The 27,518-nt window shown below is 40.8% G+C and overlaps 1 protein-coding gene across 2 annotated transcripts in view; it reads left to right on the forward strand.

The window, feature by feature from the left end:
- The window catches only part of ZNF385B (zinc finger protein 385B), a 228,840-nt gene that overhangs the window by 146,077 nt on the left and 55,245 nt on the right, over positions 1-27,518 (forward strand). For both annotated transcript variants that reach the window (XM_063318118.1, XM_063318119.1), the window contains one exon: positions 1,073-1,215. In XM_063318118.1, the coding sequence (XP_063174188.1) occupies positions 1,073-1,215 (143 nt within the window). The remainder of the gene's footprint in view (positions 1-1,072; positions 1,216-27,518) is intronic.

A 27,518-nucleotide genomic window follows, 5' to 3' on the forward strand; every position in this document is an offset into this window, starting at 1 on the left:
ATTAGCAAACTGGATAAATTAATTTGGATAACCATTTAGATGTGATTTCCATTCTTGTGCAAACGTAGCACCTATCTGTAGCACCTTAAGCCACCAGCATCTTTTCCTGGGCTTGGACAGCAACAACATTTGTAAAATCCACATTATTAGTAAAATCTAATCTGGGTCATAGTGGATTCATCCTGGCTGTGCAAACTTGCACAGTAAGCCTCCTTTATCTTCTAACAGGTGGCTATTGCTATGACATTCTGATTAGTAACAGCAGAAGACTGTTGACTATGTGCCGGCAGAGGCTCCACTATTAGGCACTGGGGAGGTATTTAAAATTGTTAGCTTTCTTTAAAAATGATTATACCAACAATCTGTAGGGACAATAATTTGATAATTGTGAAATATCTAATAAATTAGGCACTACATACTCATATAAGGAGACTGGTCTTTCTCTGTAGGCCTGTAAATTAATTCATATTACAACAACTGAAACTAATAATAATTAAATTGGAGACAATAAAAAGAATGGCACACGGACATCAAATATAGAAACAGGCTCATCAAAGATCAGAAAAATGTTTGGGGCAGCACCTGAAAGGACTGAATAATGATATTTTAGGAAACTATTTGGCTTCAGAAGGAAGAGGAAAGCCATCAGCTTCCTGTGATTGCTTAAATCCACAAAGTATAACAAATTAAAAATAAAAGATGAGCAAACCAGACATGTTTGACAAACTATAATTTTAAACATTCCTGATTTATCGCTACTGACCTCTGTTTGAGCTTGGCATGGTTGTCCTCAATGAAGGATCATACAGTCAACACCCAGTGACCAAAGTATTTGCACTTTATTGTTTCCATCAGCCAGTATGACTTGGCTCTGTGGAATATGCCCATGTAAAGGTTCTTGCTGTTCTTTGAGAAAGTAATCATTTTTAATTTATGTTTAATCTTTAACATAAATAGATGCTATTTAATTTGAACAATGCAGATCGCTGAAAGGCATGGATATATTTTGATGCTTTGTGAAGATTTTTAAAAATAAAGCCATGGTCATTTATAACCATCTTCCTCTCTGCAGGCAGTACGTGCCATAGTACTACACTCCCAGCACTTGTCCGGACACCTGCCTTTGTGATGCAGCCCTCCCTGGATGTCAAGTCATTTGTGTCCTTCCCAGTGGACAGTAGTTCTGCTGTTGGACTCTTCCCAAATTTTAACACTGTAAGTAACCCATTTGTTTCATTGTTCCTGTGTGTTGCTTTATTTGCTGTGAAATAAAATACATCCATATGCTGTCAATTGTGAACCCATCTCACAATACAATTTAGTGTTAATTGAGGATGGACAAGTGCCATTTTGGGCACTGAATCGAGACTGAATCTTTTAACCCATACATTGTTGGGTTTTCTGGTCAGTGACAGTAATAAAATACTGAACTGAATCATGCTGGTCGTTTCTGCAACCAGCCTCTAATACTTTGCAGTGTGCGTGTGTATGCTCAGAGCAAACCAATCTAGTTACACTGCCCAGGTGGTTCTGTGTTTTTATTTGTTTAATGGCACCACCAAAATGAAAGACATTTAGTCCTCCCAAGTAATTACTATTGGCCTCAGAGCTGGTTTCTTTTGTATCCTTTGCTGATCCAAATTTTCTGCCTCTCTCTAGCTGTCATCCATTCAGCATCTGTAGAACCCTGAGGAAACCAGTGGCTCTTTTGTTTCCTTACAGCTATTAAGGAAATGGTTCTATTTCCTTTCCTTTTGCTTTAAAATTATGGGACTTGATTAATTAAATAGCAGCATGTCTTGGTTTATTGTACAAGTATCATACTGAGGCTATTTATTTTGCTGACCATGAAGTGCACCTGTGCTGTTTGCAGTTTACATGTGTGTTAAGAGTGTCTGTGTTTCAGGGCAGTTAAGAGACTTTGGTTGCCTGATGCTGTATTATGGAGCAGGCATTGGTTTGAATGCTTTTATACCAACCAGTTCTATGATCTTTGCTCAGTTAATCCAGATGCATACGGTTTAATTCTGAATCTGGCAGCTTGTTTACATTTTAAAATCAGCAAGCATATAAGAGAAAAATTTCTGCCTAAATGTGAATGCACTTTTGTTTCTGGCCTTGAATTCAAGAATTCCACTTAAATCAATGCAAATGGAAATCCACTGTTTAAGAGTGCTTCAGATAATTGTATTTTCTATTTTGTCACTGCATATCAAGGAACATCATAATATTAGGGTGTCCTTGGAGGTAAACAACTTGAATTAATTATTGCTCCCTAAAATGCCTCATGTTCATTTAACATCTGTAAATCCTGGTTCAATCTCCTCCTATTTAAAAAATTCCCATTTCTTCTTACCTGATTTCTTTTTCTCCTTACTCAGTTTCAGTCTTCGTTCTAAATGTAGAACTATTTCTGTCTCCTGCTTGTCTATCTTATTTTCCTTTGTTTGCCCTTAAATTCTGTCTTCTAATACTCTCTTGCTTCATTTGACCATTGTTCTGAAGTGATGATATGAATGGTTATCTTTACTTTGAGCTTCTCCATATTATTTGTTTCATGTGTTCTTTGTATTTTCTCACCTGTTCTTTGTAATGTATTTTACTTTTCCATGTATATCTGGGGATTTGGAACTGTTCTTCCAATTTTGACAAAAGTGTTTATTCAACCTGTTTTAGGAGTCCAACATATTAAAAGTAGGGTGCAAAATGGGTGAAGAAAAGCTCTTTGCTTGTCCTTTTGTTCTGATCTGAATTGTACACACAGTGTTGCTACTGAAGGACAGTGACACTTTTCCCCCAGCCATTATATTAGTAAATGGTATTTCTTTACAAGTAGAAAATACGGCTTGATTATTTTATGATACGTTGTTTTCAACATTAAAAAGACATATTGAACTCTAGATATCTTCAGTTTTATGATCCATTTTGCTGGTGCTCTTAAAATAGATCTCAAATAGTTTTTAAATACAACATCATGGATCAGGTAATTTTACTGTGAACTTATATTGTGTTTGACTTAAATCCAGTATCTTGTATGTTTGTAGAGCCAGTATTGCTATGTTCAGACAATTTAGCAGGGACACACTGTAAATAACCAGCTCATAGCAGTAGAAAGAAAAGGGATCCAAATCAATTTGCATAATGCTGTCCAGTGAGTAAACATAGTTTGTTCATACATGATACTTAGCACAGTTGCAAAGCATTAAAATTGTCATTGTAGTTTGAAGGGGAAGATCAGTATTATCAGCACTGCCAGACTGTGGGAGTTTGAGCCAGTGCCATTTCTTGCCTTTGCAAAGTTATGTTATGTATTTGTACGTGTGTGTGTGTGTGTGTGTATGCTAGGGAGAGGGAGAGAGAACAGAAGAGATTCCTTATTACTTGTAAATAAATTATGCTGACAGACCTTGCTTTCCAGTACAAAGTATAGCAGAGAGATGATAAGATAGCATTCCAATTTTGAAAACAGGCATAAGTAATGTCTTTAAATATTCATGTATTCATTTCAGTGCAGCCAAATCTGAGAATCTGATAAGTATATGACCCATATTTATTTAACTAGGGGTGACAGTTCATGGAGTGTTTCATAGCCTCTCTTACCTCAAAAATATTGTTGGATTTTTGTGATGCACCATATTATGTCCTGCTTTTATAGCCCCAAGCAAAGCAATAGATAGCAGAAAGTAATGATGCCATCAAATGTCATATTTTTTCTTCTTTGTGCTATGAATCTCAGTAGTTCATAAAGCCTGTGTCTAACTTGAGATGAGCTTTACAGCTCCAAAAAGTTCTTTTCAGGGTTGAAATTTAAATCCTCCTTTTCACTCACTTGCAGAGTTACTTACTTGTCTTTGCTGCTCTAACAGTGTGATATAATAAAGAAGGAAGCTTTTTCTCATCCATTTCCCTATTTTTATGGTGATAAGCCTGGTGGCAGAAAGCATCAAAAAAGGTAGGGTAGATAGGGTTTTTTTTTCATAGTCAAAGCAGCAAGATGTGTAAACGTGTGGTGAGTGAGAAGCAAGAGTGGGTCAGGTAGTTGGGTTGGTAAAAGTAGCATAGAAAGTATCTTGTGGGTGTGGAAAAAAAGAAAGATCCATCTTGCTTTTGATGCTATAATCAGTCTATGACAGAACCCAATTTAGCTTGAGATAACCAATTATTTTTCAGATTTGATTGGAAATGATTTGCATTTGAGTTTCCAAATCTATTTCCAGGCTTGATCATCTCATTGTTGCCTGATAGCAGTTTCCCCAATAAAAGAACTTAGATTTAATGTCACACAATACACCTCCAGAATGTTCTCTCTTTAGTAACTGCTGCATACCTACCAACTGCCACAAATTTCTTGAGACTGCCACGTTTTCCAAAATTTGGTCCTACAGCAAGATCCTGCCCTGGAAAAATTCTAAGCTCCAAACAGATGAACTTTGAACTGTTTTATGCTGGCTCCCTGACTAAGTTTGTCTTTAGATCCTTTCTCACAGCCCCCAGCCTTATCCCTCTTGCTCTGTGATGCAGCTTCACAGTACCATGTGAGTGCCACCCTTAGAGCTTGAATAGAAAGCAAAGGGCTGTCTTGGCAGCCGATCGGCAAATTGGAAAATTAGCACTCCTACCAGTGCCCTACCTCCTTGTTTTCTTACTCCATTTCCTTCCAAAACATTCCTGTTTTGCAAGACAGTAAGATGGGGGTGGGGGGAGGAGGCAGGACAAGCTGCAATTCTTGCTAATGTGAAACCACTCACCCCTGCAGCTCCAGAGGAAACACTTATGTGCATTCACCAAGTCATTTCTTTCCACCACTGTTCCCATTTCAGTGCTCCTGGCTTGGTCTCAGTATGGTCTTGCAGGATGCAGTTGTCTGTCTCTTGGGTCTCTGATCAGTGGGGCACCTGTATTTGCTGGTGTTGTCTCTTGAGTTACTGATCTGGGTGCAAAGGCAATTTAGGATCTTTCAGATGACTTGTTCTGATTCTCTCCTCCTCCAGCAAGGATTTGCTCTTTATCATTAACACCCATGTCATTCTCTGCAAGTTTTTTTGATCTTCCATGGTTCCTTTCCAGGAGAGGTTGGTCTGGTATGTATGTATGTATGTGTCTGTCTGTCTGTCTGTTTGTTTTTAAAACTGCCCACTAGCTGAAGCTGTGTGGGCAGTTTACAATAAAACACACTAAAAATACAGTATGAATCAAAACATATACAATAAAATGAAAATAATACAATAAAATGAAAATAAAAATGCCATATAAATTAGGCAGCTGCAAAGTGGTCATTCAAAATCTAAAAGAATATAAATAAAAATGCAGGTAATTAAAAGCTAGTTAAAAAGTCTTGGAAAATAGATGGCCTTCACCTGGTGCTGAAATGATGCTAGTGTGGGTGCCAGTCAAGCCTCTCTGGGGAGGGAATTCCATAAATGGGGTGCTACCACAGAAAAAGTTCTCCCCTGTGTAGAGGTGTACCTCATGTCCTTTGGTGAGGGGAAACTGGAGGAGGGCTGTATTAGATGATTGTAAGGTCTGGGTAGGTGCATGCGGTAGGTACATAAGGAAGAAGGTACTCCTTCAGGTAACCTGCTCCTAAGCCAGCACTTTGAATTGGCTCCAGAAATGAACTGGCAGCCTATATACCAGGTGAAGAGCTGGTATAATATGACCATATTGGCCACTCCCAGTGAGCGGTCCAGCTGCTCTATTTTAGATTAACTTAAGTTTCCAGACTGTTTTCAAAGGCAGCCCCGCATGCAACACATTGCAATAATCCAAATGGAAAGTTATCAGAGTGTGAATAACTGTTGCAAGACTTTCTGTGTCCAAGTAAGGTCACAGTTGATAAATCAGCTGAAGCTGATAAAGGCAGTCCTGGCTACAACACCATAGAAGCCTGGACCTCTAGTGACAGTGATGATCTAGAAGCTCCCCCAAACTGCAAATGGGCTTGTTTAGGGCAAGGGCAGACCCCTCCAGGGCAGGCAAGACATGACCTAGATGGACAGATGAGTCACCCACAAACAGTATCTCTGTCTTAACTGGATTGAGTGTAGTTTATTGGTTGTCATCCACTCCATTACCCTGTCCAAGCACAGGTTCGGAACACCAACTGCCTTACCTGTGTTAGATGAAAAAGAGTGATTGAGCTAGGTATCATCCTTATATTGATGGCTCCTCAGCCCACATTCCCAGATGACCTCTCCCAGCAATTTAGCATAGATGTTAAAAAGCATGGGGATAAAATGGAGCCCTGAGGGACTCCATAACTCAACCACCATGAGGCAGAAGAGTCATCTTTGCTTACCGTCACTCATGCCCTCGTGACCTCTCATCTGGATAATTGCAATGTGCTCTGCATGGGGCTGCCCTTGAAGAACATTTGGAAATTTCAACTGGTGCAGAATACTTCTGCACAGGTAGTAAATGGTGTCAGATATTCGGCACATGTAACACCGCTGCTGTGTGAGCTGCATTGGCTGCCATTGTGTTTCCAGGTGCAATTCAAGGTGCTGGTTGTCACCTTTAAAGCCCTTCATGGCTTGGGACCGGATTACCTAAGGGACCGTCTTCTCTCAGTTGCTTCTACCCATCCAGTTCGGTCCAGCAGGTTGGGAGTGTTATGGGTCTCATCTGCCAAGCAGTGTCAGCTGGAGGGGACTAGGAGACGTGCCTTCTCTGCTGTAGCCCCTGCCATCTGGAACATTCTCCCTTCAGAAATTAGGATGACCCCAATCCTGTTGGCCTTTCATAAGGCCATGAAGACCTGGTTATGTGCCTGGGCCTGGGGCCCTGAGTATGTCAAGGGCCCCATTTCTTGGCTGTGTTGACATCTATGTGATAATTTTACTTGGCAACCATATATATTTATTTTGTATTGTTGTAATTGTTTTTTATTGTTTTTAATTGTTTTATGTTTTTATAATTGTCCGCTGCCCAGAGTCACTTGCTGAGATGGGTGGCCACAGAAATGAAATCAAATAAATAAATAAATAATCCCCCAGTACCACCTTCTGGAAACAGCCCTACACGTAGGAGTGGAACCATCGGAGTACAGTGCCCCCACATCCCATCTCTTGACAGCCTATCCAGGAAGATACCATGGTCGATGGTACTGAAAGCTGCTGAGAGGTCCAGGAGGACCAACACAATTGTGTTTCCGCTGTCTTGTTCTTGGCACTGGTCATCCCACAGTGTGACCAGGTTTCTGTTCCATAGCCATACCTGTAAGCAGATTGAAATGGATCTAGAAAATTAGTTTCATTCAAGAGAGCCTGGTATTTTTTACTTTCGTTGCCACAAGAAAGCTTTTACATGGTCTCCCTGCTTCACAGGGTTGTTATATAAGGGATGTCTAGCATCTGCAGTTGTTTTCTCTGATTTTGACTGACCACAGTTCTCTAGCTGTCTGGAGGGGGAAACCAGTTAGAATATACCATTCATATTTTTTGATGGTTTTCAAACAACCTGTGATAATTCGGTTGTTGTTTAATAAGGGGTCAGGGTGAGAAAACCAAGGTTCCTTTGGGCAGAAGTAGAATTATTTGTTCCAGCTTTATTTTTCTGATAGATAAATATCCTTTAAGATGCTAAAAAAATATTTGCCAGTGTTTTCTCTTAAGTAGGAGTTGGGATAAACACTAATGGGTTCAGCTCCCCAGGCCCCACACAGACTCCACAGTGCCATGAGGAAAAAGGGGGAGATTGGAGTCACAACTGCATATTTTCTTTTTTCTTAGGGAGCTCCTCTGATGCCCATTTTATCAGTAAGCATTTATGCTGTTGCCAGAAGCCAGTTTCTCAGTTGCTGCCAATTAAAGGCAAGAGCAAACAATAATGATAAATTAAGAACTTTAGCTAATACCTTGCTATTTGTAGTTCATGGCTGCCAGTTCCCTTTTCATCCAGGACCTCTGGAGTTCATTTTTAATTGCAGTGTTGGCACTAAGAGATTTGTGTGTATTATATTTATTTGTCAGTTAGGTTTATGTCCCTTCTTTCGTGCTGGAGCTCAAGGTGATGTAGGTAGTATTCCTTCCTCCAATTTTTGCCCACAACAGCTGATCTTTCATTAAGTTCTGATGCATTCAGCATGAGGCACTAATTATAAATACACTTTTCCTAATGCTATTATAAGCCAGTGGTCAGAAGAGGAGGAGGTGGAGTTGAAGGAATTTTTGTTTTTCAGAAGATACCTGAAAATTGCAAATGCAATCATAAATGCTTGATTCTGCTTCTGTTGTTTTAATTCTCTTTAGGAAGGTTGCAATCCTACTGTTCTCTTACTTGAGAATAAGCCTTGGTGAATTTAATTGGATGAATATACAAATAGCACATAAGCAACTTCACATTGGAAATATCAGTTTATCCAAGGATTCTTCTGAAAAAAGCATCTGCATGGTTAGGTTTGTATTGGCCAGAAAAACAGGTCTTAACACACTGCTACTTTATTCATGTGGAGAGGTTGTTTAATTAACTATAAGGAGACTAAAAATGTATTCGTAATTATCTGAAAGTAAGCTGCCCCTTTTGAGTAGACATATAGACAAGAGCCTTATCAATTAATGTCTTGCTTACTTCTGAGTAGGTATCAAGGGGAAAGGTTTATGTAATCAACACCCTTGCTTAAATTGGAATTTTTTAAAAACGCATTTTAGACCTATCAAAACTGGAATCTGCCTCTTGAAATTTTTCCCAGGATTAGGCTTGACTTATATGAAAACTATCCCCTATGGCTTTTGAGACAGAATACATGCCTGGGAAGGAATGGGAGGGAAGAGCAAACAAATTTGGTGTGCTGTGCTATCCAAGACACACTAAAATAATGATGTCCCTTCTTTCCGATTCTGAAATTTTAGCACAGGTGGTTATTGGGCTTAACCCTTCAGAACTTCAGCAGTATCCACTTACACAACAGGGCTTCCTCCTCCATCCCCAAGACTTCTCTTAAAGTCCCTCAACCCTTAGGAGCAGATTTGGAGGACCTATAAGGGATACATTAGGGAAAAAAAAGAATCTTTCCACCAAATATCTGAACTGCTCATAGACAGATACCTTTGCTTACAACACTAAAGCTTTTAGATCATTGCATTACTGATACTCTCTCTCCTAAGAGAAGCCTGCAACAGTTTTAGCTTAGAACTTGGTAAAACAAAGTAGTTGACATATAGAAATACAACGGAGCTTTATTCTGAAAGAAAAAAAAATAATTTTCTTGGAAATCTCAGAGATCACATTGGGCTTACATAGATTTCTCTTGGAAAGGCCCTTATATCTATTTCTCTGTTTCAAGGGACCTATTTATTTATTTAGCTCTTCTGTTAGGTATATAATGTGACATAATTCATGGGCATCAACTGCCATAAGCTGTTCATCAATATTGCAACACATATGTTATATTCCTTAGCCACAGTGTGGACTTACAGATGTTTATAAGGGAGGTATAGAATTACTGAGGAGGAGAAGACATGTAGATTTCAAAACCATAGGTTTTTTTTAAGTATGACATTTTTAACAGTCTTTATCAACAAATAGCACCAATTTAAATGATGCGTTAAACAATCATCTTCCCACTTCCTCTGAGTATTATGTACAGTTACATAGACAAAAGACTTCTACATTTAATTTCCACCATTTTTTGTTTAGATCACTGCTTCTCCACCAAAATTATCTTTTACCATATTTTTTTTCCAGGAATATGTTGTTTAAATGATTTTGCTGATTAAACATTAAGAATTTGTTTTAAGAGCTGGATATGCTAGTTGTTTCCGGATATTATGCATTATAGGCTGATATTTATACTTTAGAATCTTAGTATATTTATATCTAGGTCTGTGGGTGTATGTGGGTGGGAATATTTAGCTATTTTATTTTGGAAGCTGAAGAAAATTAGCAATATAAAGAAATATTCGTGAAAAAGTTTCTTGATTCCTGGTCTGCAGTGTTTCCTTTTAACTTAGAATAAAGGTCATCTAAAGTTTAAAAGCTGAGCAATTTGAATGTTCTAGTTTGAATAGCTGTGTTAGAGGAGTTAAACTAGGAAATCAGAACTTTTCTTCTGTAGTGAACATATGGAATATTTCAAGCGTCATGCTAAGCCAGAATGTGGTTTGTTTAGTTCTGGCTTTGCATGCTGTGAAACACTAAGCACTGTGATTTGTAAAACATGGTTCATGACTAAGCATATGGCCAACTGCTGTGTTTGGTTTGTTACACTGCCTATGACCTCTGGAGTGAGGTCCTGTAAATAAATAATTTCAGACAATTTTGCTTTATTCATGAAATCAAAGTTAAACTGTGGCTTAGTGTAATATGTGTGTCCTAGATATGAGTTAAAGAATTTAGGCCATTTTCACAAGTGATTGCTATATAAATAAAGCCCAACCTCCTCCCCTTTATGCTCCTTGGCAAAGTAAAGCAGCTGCCTCAAGTCACATGGCAAATATTCATCACATTTTTGGACAATCACAATACTATCCTGAAAGGGCTGGAATTCCTACCAACTTTTTAATTTCTGACTCTGTCTCCATATTTTTTTACTTGCCAAAAATCACAATTTTTCACACTCCTGAACTCAATAAATAATTTTGCCACTTGATATTATCCCTAGATTTTACTCTAAGCAATAATAAGCAGCAGAGGAAAAGTATTAATGCTATATTATAAATTCTGTCTTCAGCAAAGGATCGTTACCTTGTCGTGGTGCTGGAGCTTGAGCACCTCAATGATGCCATGAGCTAAACCGTGAAGGGCCACCCAAGACGGTCATGACAGAGAGGTCAGACTAAATACGATCCCTGGGGAAGGTAATGGCAACCCACCCCAAACTAAATGGATCAGTACAACCAGAGATATGTCGGTATACCATCGGAAGATGAGACCCCCAGGTCGGAAGATGGTCAAAATGCTACTGGGGAGGAACTGTCCTGATTACCAGGAAACACACTGAGACAATGACTTGGTCTCTAATATTTATTAGTAGTACTTAACAAGAATCCTAACAAACTGAGGAAGCGTGGGAAAACCCAGCCATATAACCCCCAAAGGTTAAGGCGGTCCCGATCTGTGTCTCTTTGAATGGCTGAACAGTTCCTCAGTGCTACGCATGCGCTTGACAGTCTGGGTGGGAGCCCCCTGCTCGCCATCCTTACTCATGACATCACCCTCCCCTCCAGATTGATATTCCATTTCAGCCCCCTCCCCTCCAGAGTCTTGATAAGATATGTTGTCTGCTTGTAAGGTCCCATGAGAACTTGGCAAAGAAGGCAATTCTTCAAAGGACAACTCCTCCACGGACGAAGCGGTGCTGCCCTCCCAATCCGATAACGCCTCCGAGCCAGGTGGCTGCTGCTGAAAAACATCTAGAGAGTTAGCAGGGTCAGCCCCCCTCCCCCCTGGGAAATGCAAGCCCGAGGTTGAGGGCTGTGGTTCACCCGGCTCCGCTGTAACTGGAGTGGAGACTTCAGGCGGGGGCGGGGGGAAATACACACTCACAAACTCCTCAGCTTGGTCTTCTTCGGCCTGGTCAGGCGAAAGAGGAATCTCGGGTAAAATGCGAGGCTTGGGTTTGTGAGGGAAAAGCTGATGGAATCGATGAACCAGTGCTGGAGCATGTACATCTCTGGCATTCTCCCACGTGCGCTCCTCCTCAGGGTACCCTTTCCAGTGTATGAAATATTGGATGCCCCTTCCCCTCCTCCTAGAGTCCAGAATCTCTTCCACTTCGTACTCCTCCTCTCCCTCCACAATTACTGGAGGTGGGGGGGGGGGTAGTTGCGATCGCAAGCTATTTGGGGGAGGGTCTTTGGCTAGCAAGGCTCTGTGAAACACTGGATGGATCTTCATGGATGGTGGGAGCTGTAAACGATAAGCTACTGGATTTATCTGCTGCACCACAGTGAAAGGGCCGACAAACTTAGAGTCCAATTTCTTGGAGGGTCTGGTAGAGATCAAGAACTTGGTAGAGAGCCACACTTTGTCTCCTACTGCAATCGCTGGCCCCTCCTGCCTGTGAGCGTCTGCCGCCCTTTTGTAAGCACTCTTTGCCCTGTTCAGCTGCTCCTTTAACAACTCCTGTGCGGCTTGTTGCTCTTTAAGAAAATCAGCCGCGGCTGGAACAGTTCCCTGCTGGGAGGAGGTGGGCAACACCTGAGGGTTAACCCCGTAGAGCGCTTGGAACGGAGACATCTGGGTAGATGACTGCACAGAGTTGTTATAAGTGAATTCTGCCATGGGCAACAGGGCTGGCCAATTGTCTTGCCGATATGTGGTATAACACCTGAGATACTGCTGTAACCACTGGTTAATTTTTTCGGCCTGCCCATTACTGGCAGGGTGATGCGCTGATGACAGGTGGATCTGGACCCCTAATGACTGGAAAAGGGCCCTCCAGAACCTGGAAGTGAACTGTGGGCCTCTGTCACTCACCAAGTGATTCACCATGCCTCTATACCTAAAAACGTGGTCTATGAACAACTGCGCTGTGGCTGGTGCAGATGGGAGGCCCTTGCAAGGAATAAAATGTGCCATCTTGGTGAAAAGGTCCACCACCACCAGTATGGAAGTCAGGCCCTGGACCGGGGGTAAATCAGTGATGAAATCCATGGAGATAGTATCCCAAGGCCTACTGGGGGTGGGTAGGGGCTGCAAGAGTCCTGTGGGCTTCCCTGGGAGAGGCTTGGCTCGTCTGCAGGTGTGACAAGAAGCAACGTAACCCTTTATGTCTGCAACCATCTTAGGCCACCAGTAGTCTCTCAGAGCTATATGGAGAGTTTTGAAAACGCCTCCGTGGCCTGCCGTTTGGTGGTCATGACACAGTCTCAGTACTTCTTCCCTCAATGAAGGGGGAATATACAATCGCCCACTATGCCAGAGGATTCCTGCCTCCACATTGAATGGGGAGGCAGTGTCCTGCGGGGCCCTCTGGAGGTCATCCATCCTGGCCCTGGCATACGGGTCCTGTTGCTGCTGAGCTCTGGCTCTTGCAAATAGGTCCTCTGCTTGGCTGCCTGCTGCTAAACTCTCTGTTTGGCTCCCCCTCATCGGCTGGTCAAAGTTGTGAGGTTGTAATATAGCAGCCTGTACTTCTTGGTGAGTGGGGAGGTTGGCCTGAAAGGATCGAGAGAGGGCGTCTGCCAAGCAGTTTTGCGCCCCGGGCACATAAGAAATAACAAAATTGAAACGGGAGAAAAACTGGCTCCATCTGATCTGGCGTGGGGTGAGGGATCTGGTGTTCTGTAGAAGCTGTAAATTCTTGTGATCGGTGCAAACTTTCACAGGAAAGGTCGCCCCTTCTAGCCAGTGCCTCCACTCTTGGAATGCTGCTTTAATTGCCAGCAACTCTCTGTTAAAAACATCATAGTTTCTCTCTGCTGGTGAGAGTAGGCGTGAAAAAAAGGCACAAGGAAGCAATGTATTCTCTGCCTTGTTTGTATATTGCAATAACACTGCCCCAATGGCAACATCTGAAGCATCTGAATACATTATGAATGGTTTCGTGGGGTCAGGGTGCCTTAAGAGCGGTTGGGAAGCAAAAAGCTGCTTCAATTCCTGGAACGCTGCTTGCTCCCTCTCCCCCCATATGAATTTTGAGCCTTTCTTCAAGAGCTGTGTAAATGGTCTGGTCCGTTCACTGTAATTTTTTATGAAACGCCGATAAAAATTGGAAAATCCTAACCATTTTTGTATATCTTTAACATTTCGGGGGGGTGGCCAAGAGAGAATTGCCTGGACCTTAGCAGGATCCATGGATATGCCTTCTGTGGATACTATATAGCCCAGGAAATGTACTTCAGTTAAATCAAAGGCACACTTCTCTAGCTTGGCGAACAGCCTGTTCTCTCTCAGTCTTTGCAAAACATTACGTACATGGGTTACGTGAGTTGTGGCATCCTCAGAGAAAATTAATATGTCATCTAGATAAATGACCATGTACTTGTCTAGTAAATCAGCAAAAACGTGATTCATAAATCTGGAAAATATGGCTCCTGCATTAGACAAACCAAAGGGCATAACAAGGTACTCAAATTTGCCAAACCTGGTGTCGAAGGCAGTCAGGTATTCGTGCCCCTCTTTCACCCGGATCAGATTGTACGCACTCCTGAGATCCAAGCTGGTAAACATGCGTGCCTTCTGCAAGCGATCTAGCAGCTCCGAGATTAAGGGCAGAGGATAGGATTCTCTCTTTGTTTGTTTATTTAAGAAACTGAAGTCGTGGACCACTCTCATGGGTGTCTCCTGGGTTGCAGGTGCCAACGGGTCGGGCTTCTTTGGTACGAAGAAGGTAGGAGCAGACGCTGGGGATGTAGATGGTCGGATGAAGCCCTTTTGGAGATTGGAGTCCAAGTAATCCTTTAAGGTGGCTAACTCCTTGGGGGACATGGGATATTGTTTCCTTGCTGGAATCTTGGCTCCTGGTAACAACTCAATGGTGCAGTCACAGTCCCTATGGGGGGGGGGTAGTGCTGTGGCCTCTTGCTCGCTGAAAACGTCTGCAAAATCTGCATACTTGGCTGGCAAGTGGACCCCCCCTGCTACTGTGACTGCGTTGGTTGCTGGAGAGTGTGGAGCGGCTTGACTCTTGTGGTGCTGGCATTCCTTAGCTGGGAAGGAGATTGCTCCTGTAGTCCAGTTCATCAACGGGTTGTGGATCCTCAGCCAAGGCGTGCCTAGGATTACCGGCACATTTAGCGCTGCAGTAACATAAAGCTGGATCCACTCAGTGTGGTCTCTCACTGTCAGCTGCACCGGTTCTGTGAGCCTCCTAATCGGCCCTGCCTTGAGGGGCTGGCCGTCAATGGTCTCTACTTCTATGGGGCATGGCAATTCTCTGGTCGGTATGTTGCAGTCTTGTACGGTCTGCGCATCAATAAAATTAGTTGAAGCTCCAGAATCCACGAGGGCCTCTAGCTTGACCTGGTGCTCTGGGTTGACTTGGACTTTTACGGGTAAGTAGTAAAAGTCTTGCCTGGAATCTTCGGAATGAGCTCTCCTTAATTGATTTACGGTCTTCCTGCTGAGCTCTTGGGAGGGAGACCAACGGAGTTTCCCTGATTGGAAACAGAGGCGGGGATGGGTCCTGTTTCAGCTGCTTGCCCTGGGGGTCTTACTGGAGCTGTTTGGCCTCTCGCTGGGCAAGTTCTCACCATGTGCCCCTGGGCTCCGCAGTAGAAACACAGGGCTCTCTCTCTCCTTCTCTGCCTCTCAGTCTCGGAAATCAGTCTCCTGCTTGCCCCAATCTGCATTGGCTCCTCTCGTGCTGAGTGAGAGGCTGCTACAAGGGGAGTTGGGAATCCTGAAAACGCTCGGAGGGTCTTGCTTCTCCCCGGCTGCATCTGCCTAAGCTCCTCTAGCCTGGCATCTATGACCACCGATAGCTGATATAGGGCTTCTAACGTGGCTGGTGTTCCCTGGCGCACCAATTCATTCTTAATCTCCTCATCCAGCCCTTGTTTGAATTGGTCTTTTAATGCACTCTCATTCCAGTCCAGATCTCCTGCTAATAACTTGAAATCAGCAATGTAGAGTCCCACCCTCTTGTTACCTTGCTTGAGCCTCCGAATCTCCCGGCTGGCCGTGGCCTCTCTGATGGGGTCGTCAAAGTGTGCTCGGAAGCCTGCCAAAAAGTTCTGGTAGTCGTTGAGAATCGGATCGTTGTTCTCCACCATGGGAATAGCCCATTTGGCAGCTGGTTCCTTCAGCAGGCCTAGGATGAAGGTGACTCTGGTTCTGTCTGTGGGAAACTCTGCGGGTCTGCTGTCGAAGAACATAGTACACTGTGTGAGAAAGATTCTCAGCTGTCCTGCTTCTCCTCCAAATTTCTCTGGTAGACTGCCCTGTGATCTCAACATTACCGGTGGGGCTGCTGCTGCTGCTGCTGCCGGTGCCGGTTGTGGGTTAATCGGAGCTGGTTGTTGCAACTGCTGTAGCATGGCAGCTTGTAATGTGTTGATCTGGAGATCTACTTGTTGCTGGTGTTGCTGTAGGGCTGCTGCCAATTGCTGGATGGCGAGCCGCATTTCTTGGTTTTCTGAAGACATTTCTAAACGTATCTGCTTGATTGCTTGTTCCTCCCTCTTTCGATGGGAGTATGAGTTTGTTAGGATTGATGTCCTGATTACCAGGAAACACACTGAGACAATGACTTGGTCTCTAATATTTATTAGTAGTACTTAACAAGAATCCTAACAAACTGAGGAAGCGTGGGAAAACCCAGCCATATAACCCCCAAAGGTTAAGGCGGTCCCGATCTGTGTCTCTTTGAATGGCTGAACAGTTCCTCAGTGCTACGCATGCGCTTGACAGTCTGGGTGGGAGCCCCCTGCCCGCCATCCTTACTCATGACAGGAACAGAGGATGAGTTCAACTAGCCCCAGATGTGATGACGCAGCTAGCTCAAAGCCGAAAGGACGGCTAGCGGCCGACGGTGCTGGTGGTGAATGGCGAATCCGATGTTCTAAGGTTCAACACACCATTGGAACCTGGAATGTAAGATCTATGAGCCAGGACAAATTGGATGTGGTTATTGGTGAGATGTCAAGATTAAAGATAGACATTTTGGGCGTCAGTGAACTGAAATGGACTGGAATGGGCCACTTCACATCAAATGACCACCAGATCTACTACTGTGGACAAGAGGACCACAGAAGAAATGGAGTAACCTTCATAATTAATAGTAAAGTGGCTAAAGCAGTGCTTGGATACAATCCAAAAAACGACAGAATGATCTCAATTCGAATTCAGGGCAAGCCATCTAACATCACAGTGATCCAAATATATGCCCCCACCACAGATGCTGAAGAAGCTGAAGTAGAGCAGTTCTATGAGGATCTGCAGCACCTACTGGACAACATGCCTAAAAGAGATGTTATTTTCATCACAGGAGACTGGAATGCTAAGGTGGGCAGTCAAATGACACCTGGAATTACAGGTAAGCATGGCCTGGGAGAACAAAACGAAGCAGGACATAGGCTGATAGAATTTTGCCAAGACAACTCACTCTGCATAACAAACACTCTCTTCCAACAACCTAAGAGACGGCTTTATACGTGGACTTCACCAGATGGACAACACCGAAATCAGATTGACTACATCCTTTGCAGCCAAAGGTGGCGGACATCTATACAGTCGGTAAAAACAAGACCTGGAGCTGACTGTAGTTCAGATCACGAACTTCTTATTGCACAATTTAGGATCAGACTAAAGAGATTAGGGAAGAGCCACAGATCATCTAGATATGAGCTCACTAATATTCCTAAGGAATATGCAGTGGAGGTGAAGAATCAATTTAAGGGACTGGACTTAGTAGATAGGGTCCCGGAAGAACTCTGGACAGAAGTTGGCAGCATTGTTCAGGAGGCGGCAACAAAATACATCCCAAAGAAAGAGAAAACCAAGAAGGCAAAATGGCTGTCTGCTGAGACACTAGAAGTAGCCCAAGAAAGAAGGAAAGCAAAAGGCAAAAGTGATAGGGGGAGATATGCCCAATTAAATGCAAAATTCCAGAGGTTAGCCAGAAGAGAGAAGGAATTATTTTTAAACAAGTAATGCGCAGAAGTGGAAGAAGACAATAGAATAGGAAGGACAAGAGACCTCTTCCAGAAAATTAGAAACATCGGAGGTAAATTCCAGGCCAAAATGGGTATGATCAAAAACAAAGATGGCAAGGACCTAACAGAAGAAGAAGAGATCAAGAAAAAGTGGCAAGAATATACGGAAGACCTGTATAGGAAGGATAACAATATCGGGGATAGCTTTGACAGTGTGGTCAGTGAGCTAGAGCCAGACATCCTGAAGAGTGAGGTTGAGTGGGCCTTAAGAAGCATTGCTAATAACAAGGCAGCAGGAGACGACGGCATCCCAGCTGAACTGTTCAAAATCTTGCAAGATGATGCTGTCAAGGTAATGCATGCTATATGCCAGCAAATTTGGAAAACACAAGAATGGCCATCAGATTGGAAAAAATCAACTTATATCCCCATACCAAAAAAGGGGAACACTAAAGAATGTTCAAACTATCGAACAGCGGCACTCATTTCATATGCCAGTAAGGTAATGCTCAAGATCCTGCAAGGTAGACTTCAGCAATTTGTGGAGCGAGAATTGCCAGATGCACAAGCTGGGTTTAGAAAAGGCAGAGGAACTAGAGACCAAATTGCCAATATCCGCTGGATAATGGAAAAAGCCAGGGAGTTTCAGAAAAACATCTATTTCTGTTTTATTGACTGTTCTAAAGCCTTTGACTGTGTGGACCAGAACAAATTGTGGCAAGTTCTTAGTGGTATGGGGATACCAAGTCATCTTGTCTGCCTCCTGAAGAATCTGTATAACGACCAAGTAGCAACAGTAAGAACAGACCACGGAACAACAGACTGGTTTAAGATTGGGAAAGGAGTACGGCAGGGCTGTATCCTCTCACCCTACCTATTCAACTTGTATGCAGAACACATCATGCAACAAGCTGGGCTTGAGGAATCCAAGGCTGGAGTTAAAATCTCTGGAAATCTCTAACAATTTCAGATATGCAGATGATACCACTTTGATGGCTGAAAGCGAAGAGGAACTGAGGAGCCTTATGATGAAGGTGAAAGAAGAAAGTGCAAAAGCTGACTTGCAGCTAAACCTCAAAAAAACCAAGATTATGGCAACCAGCTTGATTGATAACTGGCAAATAGAGGGAGAAAATGTAGAGGCAGTGAAAGACTTTGTATTTCTAGGTGCGAAGATTACTGCGGATGCTGACTGCAGTCAGGAAATCAGAAGACGCTTAATCCTTGGGAGAAGAGCAATGACAAATCTTTATAAAATGGTTAAGAGCAGAGACATCACACTGACAGCAAAGGTCCGCATAGTTAAACAATGGTGTTCCCCGTAGTAACATATGGCTGCGAGAGCTGGACCATAAGGAAGGCTGAGAGAAGGAAGATCGATGCTTTGGAACTGTGGTGTTGGAGGAAAATTCTGAGAGTGCCTTGGACTGCAAGAAGATCAAACCAGTCCATCCTCCCGGAAATAAAGCCAGACTGCTCACTTGAGGGAATGATATTAAAGGCAAAACTGAAATACTTTGGCCACATAATGAGAAGACAGGACACCCTGGAGAAGATGCTGATGCTAGGGAGAGTGGAGGGCAAAAGGAAGAGGGGCCGACCAAGGGCAAGATGGATGGATGATATTCTAGAGGTGATGGATTCGTCCCTGGGGGAGCTGGGGGTGTTGACGACCGACAGGAAGCTCTGGCGTGGGCTGGTCCATGAAGTCACGAAGAGTCGGAAGCGACTAAACGAATAAACAACAACATAAATTCTGTGCAAGCGCTAGTAGAAAATTTATTTGGGTTGAATAAATTTTTATTATAATACTTCTTAATTATAATATAAGAAGTACAGTGAACTAAAAAGATATGGGATAGAAACTCCTGTGGGCCATAAAAAGATACAGTATAGAGAAAGGGCTTGTACAAATTTTTGCATGAAAGTTAGTACAAAATAGAAGTTGGGGCAATTTTTCAAATACTGTCATTTATTTCTTATTACACAGCTGTATCTACCATTCTTTAGGGAGTAATACTAACAGCAAATGTAAGAAAATAGTTCATAGCAAAAGGAAAAAGATGTAGTAAAATAAAAAGCAAAAATAAGTTCAGATCCAAATAACATAAAGAATGCAATAATTCTGTCGTGTTCAATGTAATTACCTATATTTAAACCAAGGATTAATTCAACCACAATTCCAAATAATGGCAATATTTCAAATAATAGTCTAATAATATGTCACATAGTGTTAGGGGCATACATTAATTTTGCTGCAGATTCTGTTAAGAGTAGATGTGGGCATTTATCTTTCCCCAATCATAAACTCAAAAGAATATACCCTGCTGAAATTTGCATACAACCAGTGGTAGTCACCTTTTTTAATGTTTAAATTATGTTTTAAAAGACTGCATTTAAAAAGATAGCATGCTGAAGAATGGATGCATGGTAATTAGCATTTATTCATACAAGGTTATTGAAGAGCTCTGAATTAGGGAAGATGTGTACAAAAGGTGTGTCTAAGAAGAGATGGAATGAATGTAGCAGTTCATTAAAAAAGAAACATGCTGGCCCTGAACACTTTCCATGTTAATAAAACAGTAAAGTGGACCTGTTTAGCACAAAGTGTATTCCGAACTGGCAGTGATTCTCAAGGATCTCGGACAAATATTTCCTACATCTATTACTGGATGTCTTTTTTAGAACACTGAAAATACTGATATTGAAATTAGGGCACTGCACTGCATGTATCATTCTCCACATACACTTCTGGACTCAAGCCACCCTTTGGAAAACAAAAGCAAAGTGGGGATTGATTTTCTGAAGTGTGATTTCATGCTGTCTCACCAGCACCAGGACCCATGCACACGCCCATGCACACGCAAACACTCAATGCCTTGTCTAGAATGGGGGGAAAGGCATTTTACACACTCTCATCCAAAACTGGGAATTCAGTATGCATTCTGCAACTTCGAGCATCAGGGGAGGTATCGCAGTACAGCATGTATGTGCTTAAAAAAGAAGAAGAAAAGAATAGCACGTGTAGTCTTACATCGACCCCATCCAATCACTGTAGGAGAATGAGCTTTACATTTACCTAGCAGCATAACCATTTCTGTTCCTTTGTTACAGCTGAACTGGTTTCTCTCTTTCAGACAAGAGTCTAAAAATTACACACAGCAGGATAAAAGACATTTTTGTCTTTCAGTCGAATTTCTTCTCGGAAAGGCTGTAGTTAGAAACATAATGACTTGTTCACTCCATACGCCTTACCCTAGAAGTATTCCTCTTATTTTGACCACTTTTGTTAGACTGCTTCTCAATATTTTTGGTTTGCTCCTGAGAGACAGAGATAAGCTTTCTTCTTATCTGAAGAAATATAAATGGGTTATATTTATTTATTTGTTTGTTTGTTTGTTCATGGGTGGAATTTTGGAATAAATTCTAAAAATATACAAAGGAGAGAAGAAATACTCTAGGTTCTGAGTTTCATAGTAATAGTGCTGTGTCTCTTTGGTATGATGTTACAATCTTTTAATGCCATTAGTAAACTCTTACATGTGACATATTTTACAATACTTTGCCGTCCTGTGCAGATGCTTTGTGCAGTTGCCCAGTGACTGAGTCAGCCTTTGAAAAAAGTTATATACTGTCAGTAGTCTACGTCAAGGATAGGCAAATAGTTTTAATTGATTAAATAAATTGGGGCTATCCTTGCATTATGCTCTTGGTTTGTGGGGTATATTTTAGCAATCAAGATGGTACATTTGCAAGTCTCTGGTTGGTGGTTTGTTTTGTTTTGTTTTTGTAATGAGAATGGTTAAAGGAGGTGGGGAACTGGAGGAATCAGTGAAAAATTGCAGTGTTTGATCAAACATTTAAAAAAGGCGAGATATAGAAGATGCTTCAAAAGTTCAGCCCAAACATTTGAACAGCCAGTCTGAATAATGGGCAGATTAAATAAATGATCAATCTCTCTTTAGTGCCCACAATTATAATCCATGCTTCCGCCCCCACTTGGTTTTTGACTGACTGATGCTGTATGAATAGGACCAAATTGATACATGCATTCTGCATGCATGTGGGCAAGCATTATGGTAATGAATTCCCATGTCACATAAAAAAGTAAAATGGTCAATGCGGACTCTGTATTTGGACTTTTGCTTGTCAAATCCCAGGCACTTGTAACGGTTAACAATATTTATACGATAAGTGTCCTGTAAAAAAATGCATTGTGCTTACAAAACACAATCTACTTAATACTTGCCATAATGCACCATCTTAATTAAAAGATTTATTTTCTCTTATGTGGCAGTGCTGTATTGATTCAGGGTGTAAGTGAAGCAGATTGGTTCCCTGGAGGAGGATAGGGTGGTTTCAGAAGAAGGGATCAGAAGAGCTCTAGAGACAGCTGATCTCCTCAGGAGAAGTACTAGAGCCTGGAGAAGCAGGGGGCAGTTCTCCAGACCATCGGGATCCATGGTAAACAGAGCTAAGATGACTTCTCTGGAGAAGGAGGTGATGGAGGGAGCTTCAAAGTGGAACCCTTGAAGCCTCGTTAAGTCACAGCAACTAAAATAAACTGCTGCTAAAACTCCAGCTGAAGTTTGCAATCTCTTAGAGTTAGGGATTATCCCAAAAGAGGAAACAGGTAAAGCAAGTTGGGAAAATCTTATGTCTCTAAGGTAGCATTGAAGTTTTTAGGCAAGGACCTGTGATCAGATTGATTTTTTTTAAAAAATATTTATTAGGGTTAACTACCACCTGACTCCAATCGATTCTGGGCAGCTCCCTGCGTAAACAAACAAACTGCAAGCAAAAACAAAAAAAAAGCCCATGTAACAATAAACAAGATTTATTTTAAGCTTTCTTTTAAGCTTTCTTTTAAGGTGTGAGTTGGTCTGCTTTATAGGCTCTTGACATTTTGACGGTTTCTACATAATTGTTTCTAGTAACTTTTGTATATCAAGTTTATTGTATTTTTGCAAAGCAATCTCAGTTCTTTTATTTTAGTATCATCTTAAGCTCTTTGAGACTTAGGTCCCACCCACCAGAAATCTCTCCCCTGACTCCAAATAGCATTTTATGGGAAATTGATATTTAAGTATCTGTTTATGATTTTATCTGCATTATAGTCCTTATTTCATCCATTTGTATTGGTTGTTATTGGGACTGCCTGAAGTTAAAAGAAAGTTTTTATTCTTCTATTCTTATTAATTAATTTAATCCATTGGACTGATTATTGTATTGTTCTCAGCTGAGAGATTCTGCTTTTTGGTTTGCTGTTGTACACTGCCCAGAAGTAGTCGGAGAGGGGTAGTTTATAAATGTTACAAAATAAATAAAATAATTAATAAATATATGTGGATTGCAATATATAGAAATAATATATGCATCTTTTCCTAAAATTTACATTATTTGGTTGAAAACTAGGAGTGACAGTTAAATAGCACATGCTTAACTAAACTAAAACTAAACCTATGCTGCTTTTTCCCCAGTATCTTTGATTAAGATGGCTAGGGCAGGTGTGGTGGATTTCGGTGCTGCCACTAGCTCTCAGGAAGGGGGGAGCGCATTCCAGGGAGATAAGAGAACTCTCAGTAGTCCGGGGGCTGTTGGTGGGAAAGCAAAGAGACTCAAGGTGGCCCCGCCCTAGAGTCTCAGGTTATTTGTGCTTGAGTTAGTTACAGTAGCTTTAGTCTGGCAAGATTCTGTCTATATGGTGAGAACTATAAAGAACTTGAGTTGGAAGACACTGACTCAGCATGGTTCTTGGCCTGGTTCTGATAGCAGGCCCAAAAGCATTGTGCTCCTGAGAGAGAGAACAAACTACTCTCTTCCCCCCCTCCCCCCATTCCATATACAGAATCTAAGCAAATTGGCAGTTAAATATTGTCAGCACAAAGGTGGAACAGTATCCTCTATTACATCTTAAAGCAGCAGATTATTTTAGAGCTTGCAAGGCAAAGAAGCACTCTATATTTCAACCAAAGAGAATGGCCTGGGGATGCAAGGAATGTACTGAATGTATTTGCAAATGTGCACATTCTCTGGATACCGCAGTCCTTCTGGCTCTGGCCTAGAAAACATACAGTACCAAAGTCCTGTTGACTCTCTGTTTTTGCCACTCATAGAAGTCCTTCCTCTAGATGAGCTAGGAATTCTTGTGGTGTTGTAGTCTCAACACATCTGGAGGGCGTTTGGCTGAAGAAGGCTAACATATTTAATAAGATTGGGACAGAGACTTTAGAATTATTTGAAGGCTTCTAACTAATCCAGTAACAGCATGCCTCGATGATTTGGAAGATAGAATAGAACATAGAATTTGTGCTATGAAAACCTCCTGAGAATACTCTATTTAACTTAAGGACCAACTAGGTAGCAGCTAGCAAATCTCAGTTGCTCTCAAAAAGCCAAGCAAGGCTGGGCCTGGATAGTAGTTTCATGGGAGACTACCAGGAAATACAAGGGCGGTAGACTAGAAATTGCACAAACATCCAGCAGAAGGCAGTGACAAATCACTTCCATGTTGTTACACAGAAAACTGTGAGTCATCATAGTTGAACTGAAACTGGACTTCACCTTTTTATCTCTTACCTGTTTGCCTTCTATATGAGTTGTAGGTTATTTGATCCAGATGAAGAGAAATATTTTGTGGATAATTTGGATTAAGTATGCCTAAACATTCATAGAAATTCAGATGAATAAAAATAAGGCTAAGGTTAAAATATAAACACATTTTGGTACCTTTTTACTGATGGCATGATGCAGAAAATAAAAGGAAAACCTAGTATTTGCCATGTTCTTATTTTCCAGGATGAAATAATTTAGTATACATTGATTTTGACCATGCATTCAGATGAATGCCTGCCCGTGGTAGAGAGAGACTTCTCATAACATCATATTTTTAACAAACCTGACAAGATCTGGGTTAGAGTTGAGACATATAGTGGATTTATGTTGACATCTGCTGGCTGTTAAAGAGAGTGTTAGAGAAACAGCTACTTATGCTACTAATTTCCCCTTTTCAGTTGTGCTGTAGCTTAATTGTTCTATCCTTAAGCAAAGGAAATTTCTTGACTAGCTGCCATTTCAGTTGAAAACTACAAAGATAGCAAATGTATGAAGGCAAAGGTCTGTCCCTTGATGTGTTGCCTTTAACAAAATCATTTCATATAAATCAGAAAAATACAGTTCTTTTGCCAATTTTGTTAGAAATAGAAAGAAAACATGGCATGGAGAAATCCCTGGAAATAAAAATGGGCAATGATTTAGACCTATCTAGGGTCTGTTCATTCTAATATATATGATATAGGAGTTGATCAGATACTGTAGTTTACTTTGTGTTGTTCTAAACCTAAAGCTATTGTTTAAAACAAAACCTTTTATTATTATACTTTGTAAACTTTTCTGAATATATTTCAATATAATACATTCTCTTTCTCAAGTAGATTAGTTTGAGTCAAGATCATTCAAATCTGAAGGGAAAATAATATAAAGTTTGACGTCATTTGCTTATTTCCTAGGTAGTAATTAAATAAATAATGCAATAATAATAATAATAATCTAGGAATCTCTAGGAATCATACAAATATGTTGATTTGAAACTAATTTGAATGTTCAGAAATTTCTAAAAACATAACTTTTGCTCATGCTATCTCCACTGACATACATGTAATATTCTGTGAAATGAATAAACCAGTCATGATACTAATTTAAGCCTCAGTGACTTAAGATCGGTTTATTTTACCTTGGGAAAAAGCTCTTCAAAGAAAAGCTGATGATCAAAGATACTGAATAAGACCATTTGCTTAGAGACTACACTGGAAGCGTCATGGAAGGCCAGTTGGGCAAACTGAAATTTTCCATTAATTCCTGGCCTAATATGCCCCTATTGTTTGGTGGAATAGTCTTGAATATTGTAACTCGAGGGGTTCTTATGTTGCTCTGCTTACATAGTTCAAACATAAAAATAAGAATAAAATCATCAGATAGACTTGGGAAAAATATTGATGACATACAAATTACCTTCTAGAAGTGGAGGCGAACACTTCTGATGTGTGTAGTCAAAAAGTAGGAGCTAATTGTGTAATTGATGTATTTTATTATTCTTTTAGATTGCCAATAGCAGGAGTCCTTTATTAGTTAATTTATTATTTATTACTTCTAGATTCATTTTGGTAGCAGTGAATTTAATTATGAAGTTTCAAACATAAAAGAATGTAAACTTAGCATTAAGCTTTAGCTTAACATTTTTTGGTTAGATTAAATTTTCATTTAAAGACAATTTTAATAAAGAAACTACAGTATATCCTGTATAGATTTGAATAAAAATTAAAATCCATTATATACTTTAATTTTTTTTTAAAGTTATCTGTTCAGATATTCACAAGAATACTTCTATATTCCTGTTTCACTATGAATGATCCATAAGCCACCCAGAGTCATTGTGTACGAGATGGGCGGCAGAGAAATTTGAGAAATAAATAAATATTTTTTGCATATTATAAGACCCAAATGCCAGACTAGATATTAAGATAGAACTTATTAAGCAAACTCTATTGCTAACCCTTTACATCACCTAATATTAATTATATGATAAAGTACTTCCATTTTAAAAGTGAGTAGCTGCTCTCATGAATATGGATTATTTATATTAATATGGGAGAGAAAATAACACATATCCAAATTAAAATATTTGTTCAAGTTTGCCTATACCACATATTGGGTTAATTGTATGTTTTTTCTCCTTCCTAAATGTATCCAAAACAGGGTGACAATTGGATTAGACACTTGGCGGTTTATTTTTAACTAAACAGTCTACAACTGTGACAAGCTCCGGAGCTTCTCTGAACAGCAAACAACTAACAGCAACAAATTACGCCAATTACTCATCATGGCATGTTTAATTTTACTTAGCAGTACGGTGTAAGATCAGTTTTCAGGCACTGACTTTCTGGCAGCGAGGTACTGTTTTGCTATTCAAAATGATATAAACGACCCTGCTTTTGGTGGTATTTAAAGTGTATTATTTGTTGATGTGTAGCCTTTTTGAATCCTAGTCAAAAGCAGCTTCAGTTCTCCGGTTTGGGAAAGAACATCAGTTGCTCCCATCAGAGTCCTCGCTGAGCCTACAGAGACTCTGTCAGCCGTATTGTTTGTGTGAGTTTCTCCTGAGGCTGCTTGCTCTTGGAGACAGATTTTTATCACAGCCCATGCTTTATTACGGTCTTGCTTTTTAAATTTTAACCACCAACTGCTTGGTGTGGTGCTAGTATTGTGGAAATCTCAGGAGGAGCATTACTGGATCTTCAAAGAGCTCTTCCAACAACCGACTTTCTTCATGCTGCTCCTTTTCACTGGTGCCAGCCACTTCAGATGGTTCAGGTACTTGGTGTTGCTCCAATATTTTCTTCCTATCAGGTATTGCAATTACCATTTAATAAAGGGGGGGGGACATTTAAAAATCGCAGTGCACTTTCTAAGATCTTTCTGTATAGAGAATTTGCCATGCAAATGCAGCAGGAAATATATTGCATGCTAACAGAGGCAGTAGTAAATATGTGACAATTCTTATCAATTCTGTAGTATTTATTAGAGCTGGAAATTGGTATTATTTTAAGAAGGGTGTGTTTGCCTGTGTGTTTGCCTGTGTAGAGTTTAAAATGTGACTTAGGTCATTCACAATCTATATGATTTTACAACGAGATGATTAGAAATATTGTTCTAAGGCAAATAATCTAATTTTTCAGTAAAGGTATTGTTTTGTCTTTCTGTAGGAAGGGACAGGATTCTGTTCCATTTGCAGTAAGCTGTTTATGGAATGCTTGTTCTGCTCTTGAGTAATTAAAAACCTTGTCACTTATAACCACATGTTGTTACTACCTTTGGGTATCATTCTTTTATTTGAGATTCACCAGCTTGAATGGTTATAGGATTCAGCCGAAGCAGCACTATGCCACTTAGATCATGACTTTGTCAGCCTGACCAGTTCAATTG

Source organism: Candoia aspera, chromosome 1 (genome assembly GCF_035149785.1).
Source record: "Candoia aspera isolate rCanAsp1 chromosome 1, rCanAsp1.hap2, whole genome shotgun sequence".
In the NCBI taxonomy this organism is placed as follows: Eukaryota; Metazoa; Chordata; class Lepidosauria; order Squamata; family Boidae; genus Candoia; species Candoia aspera.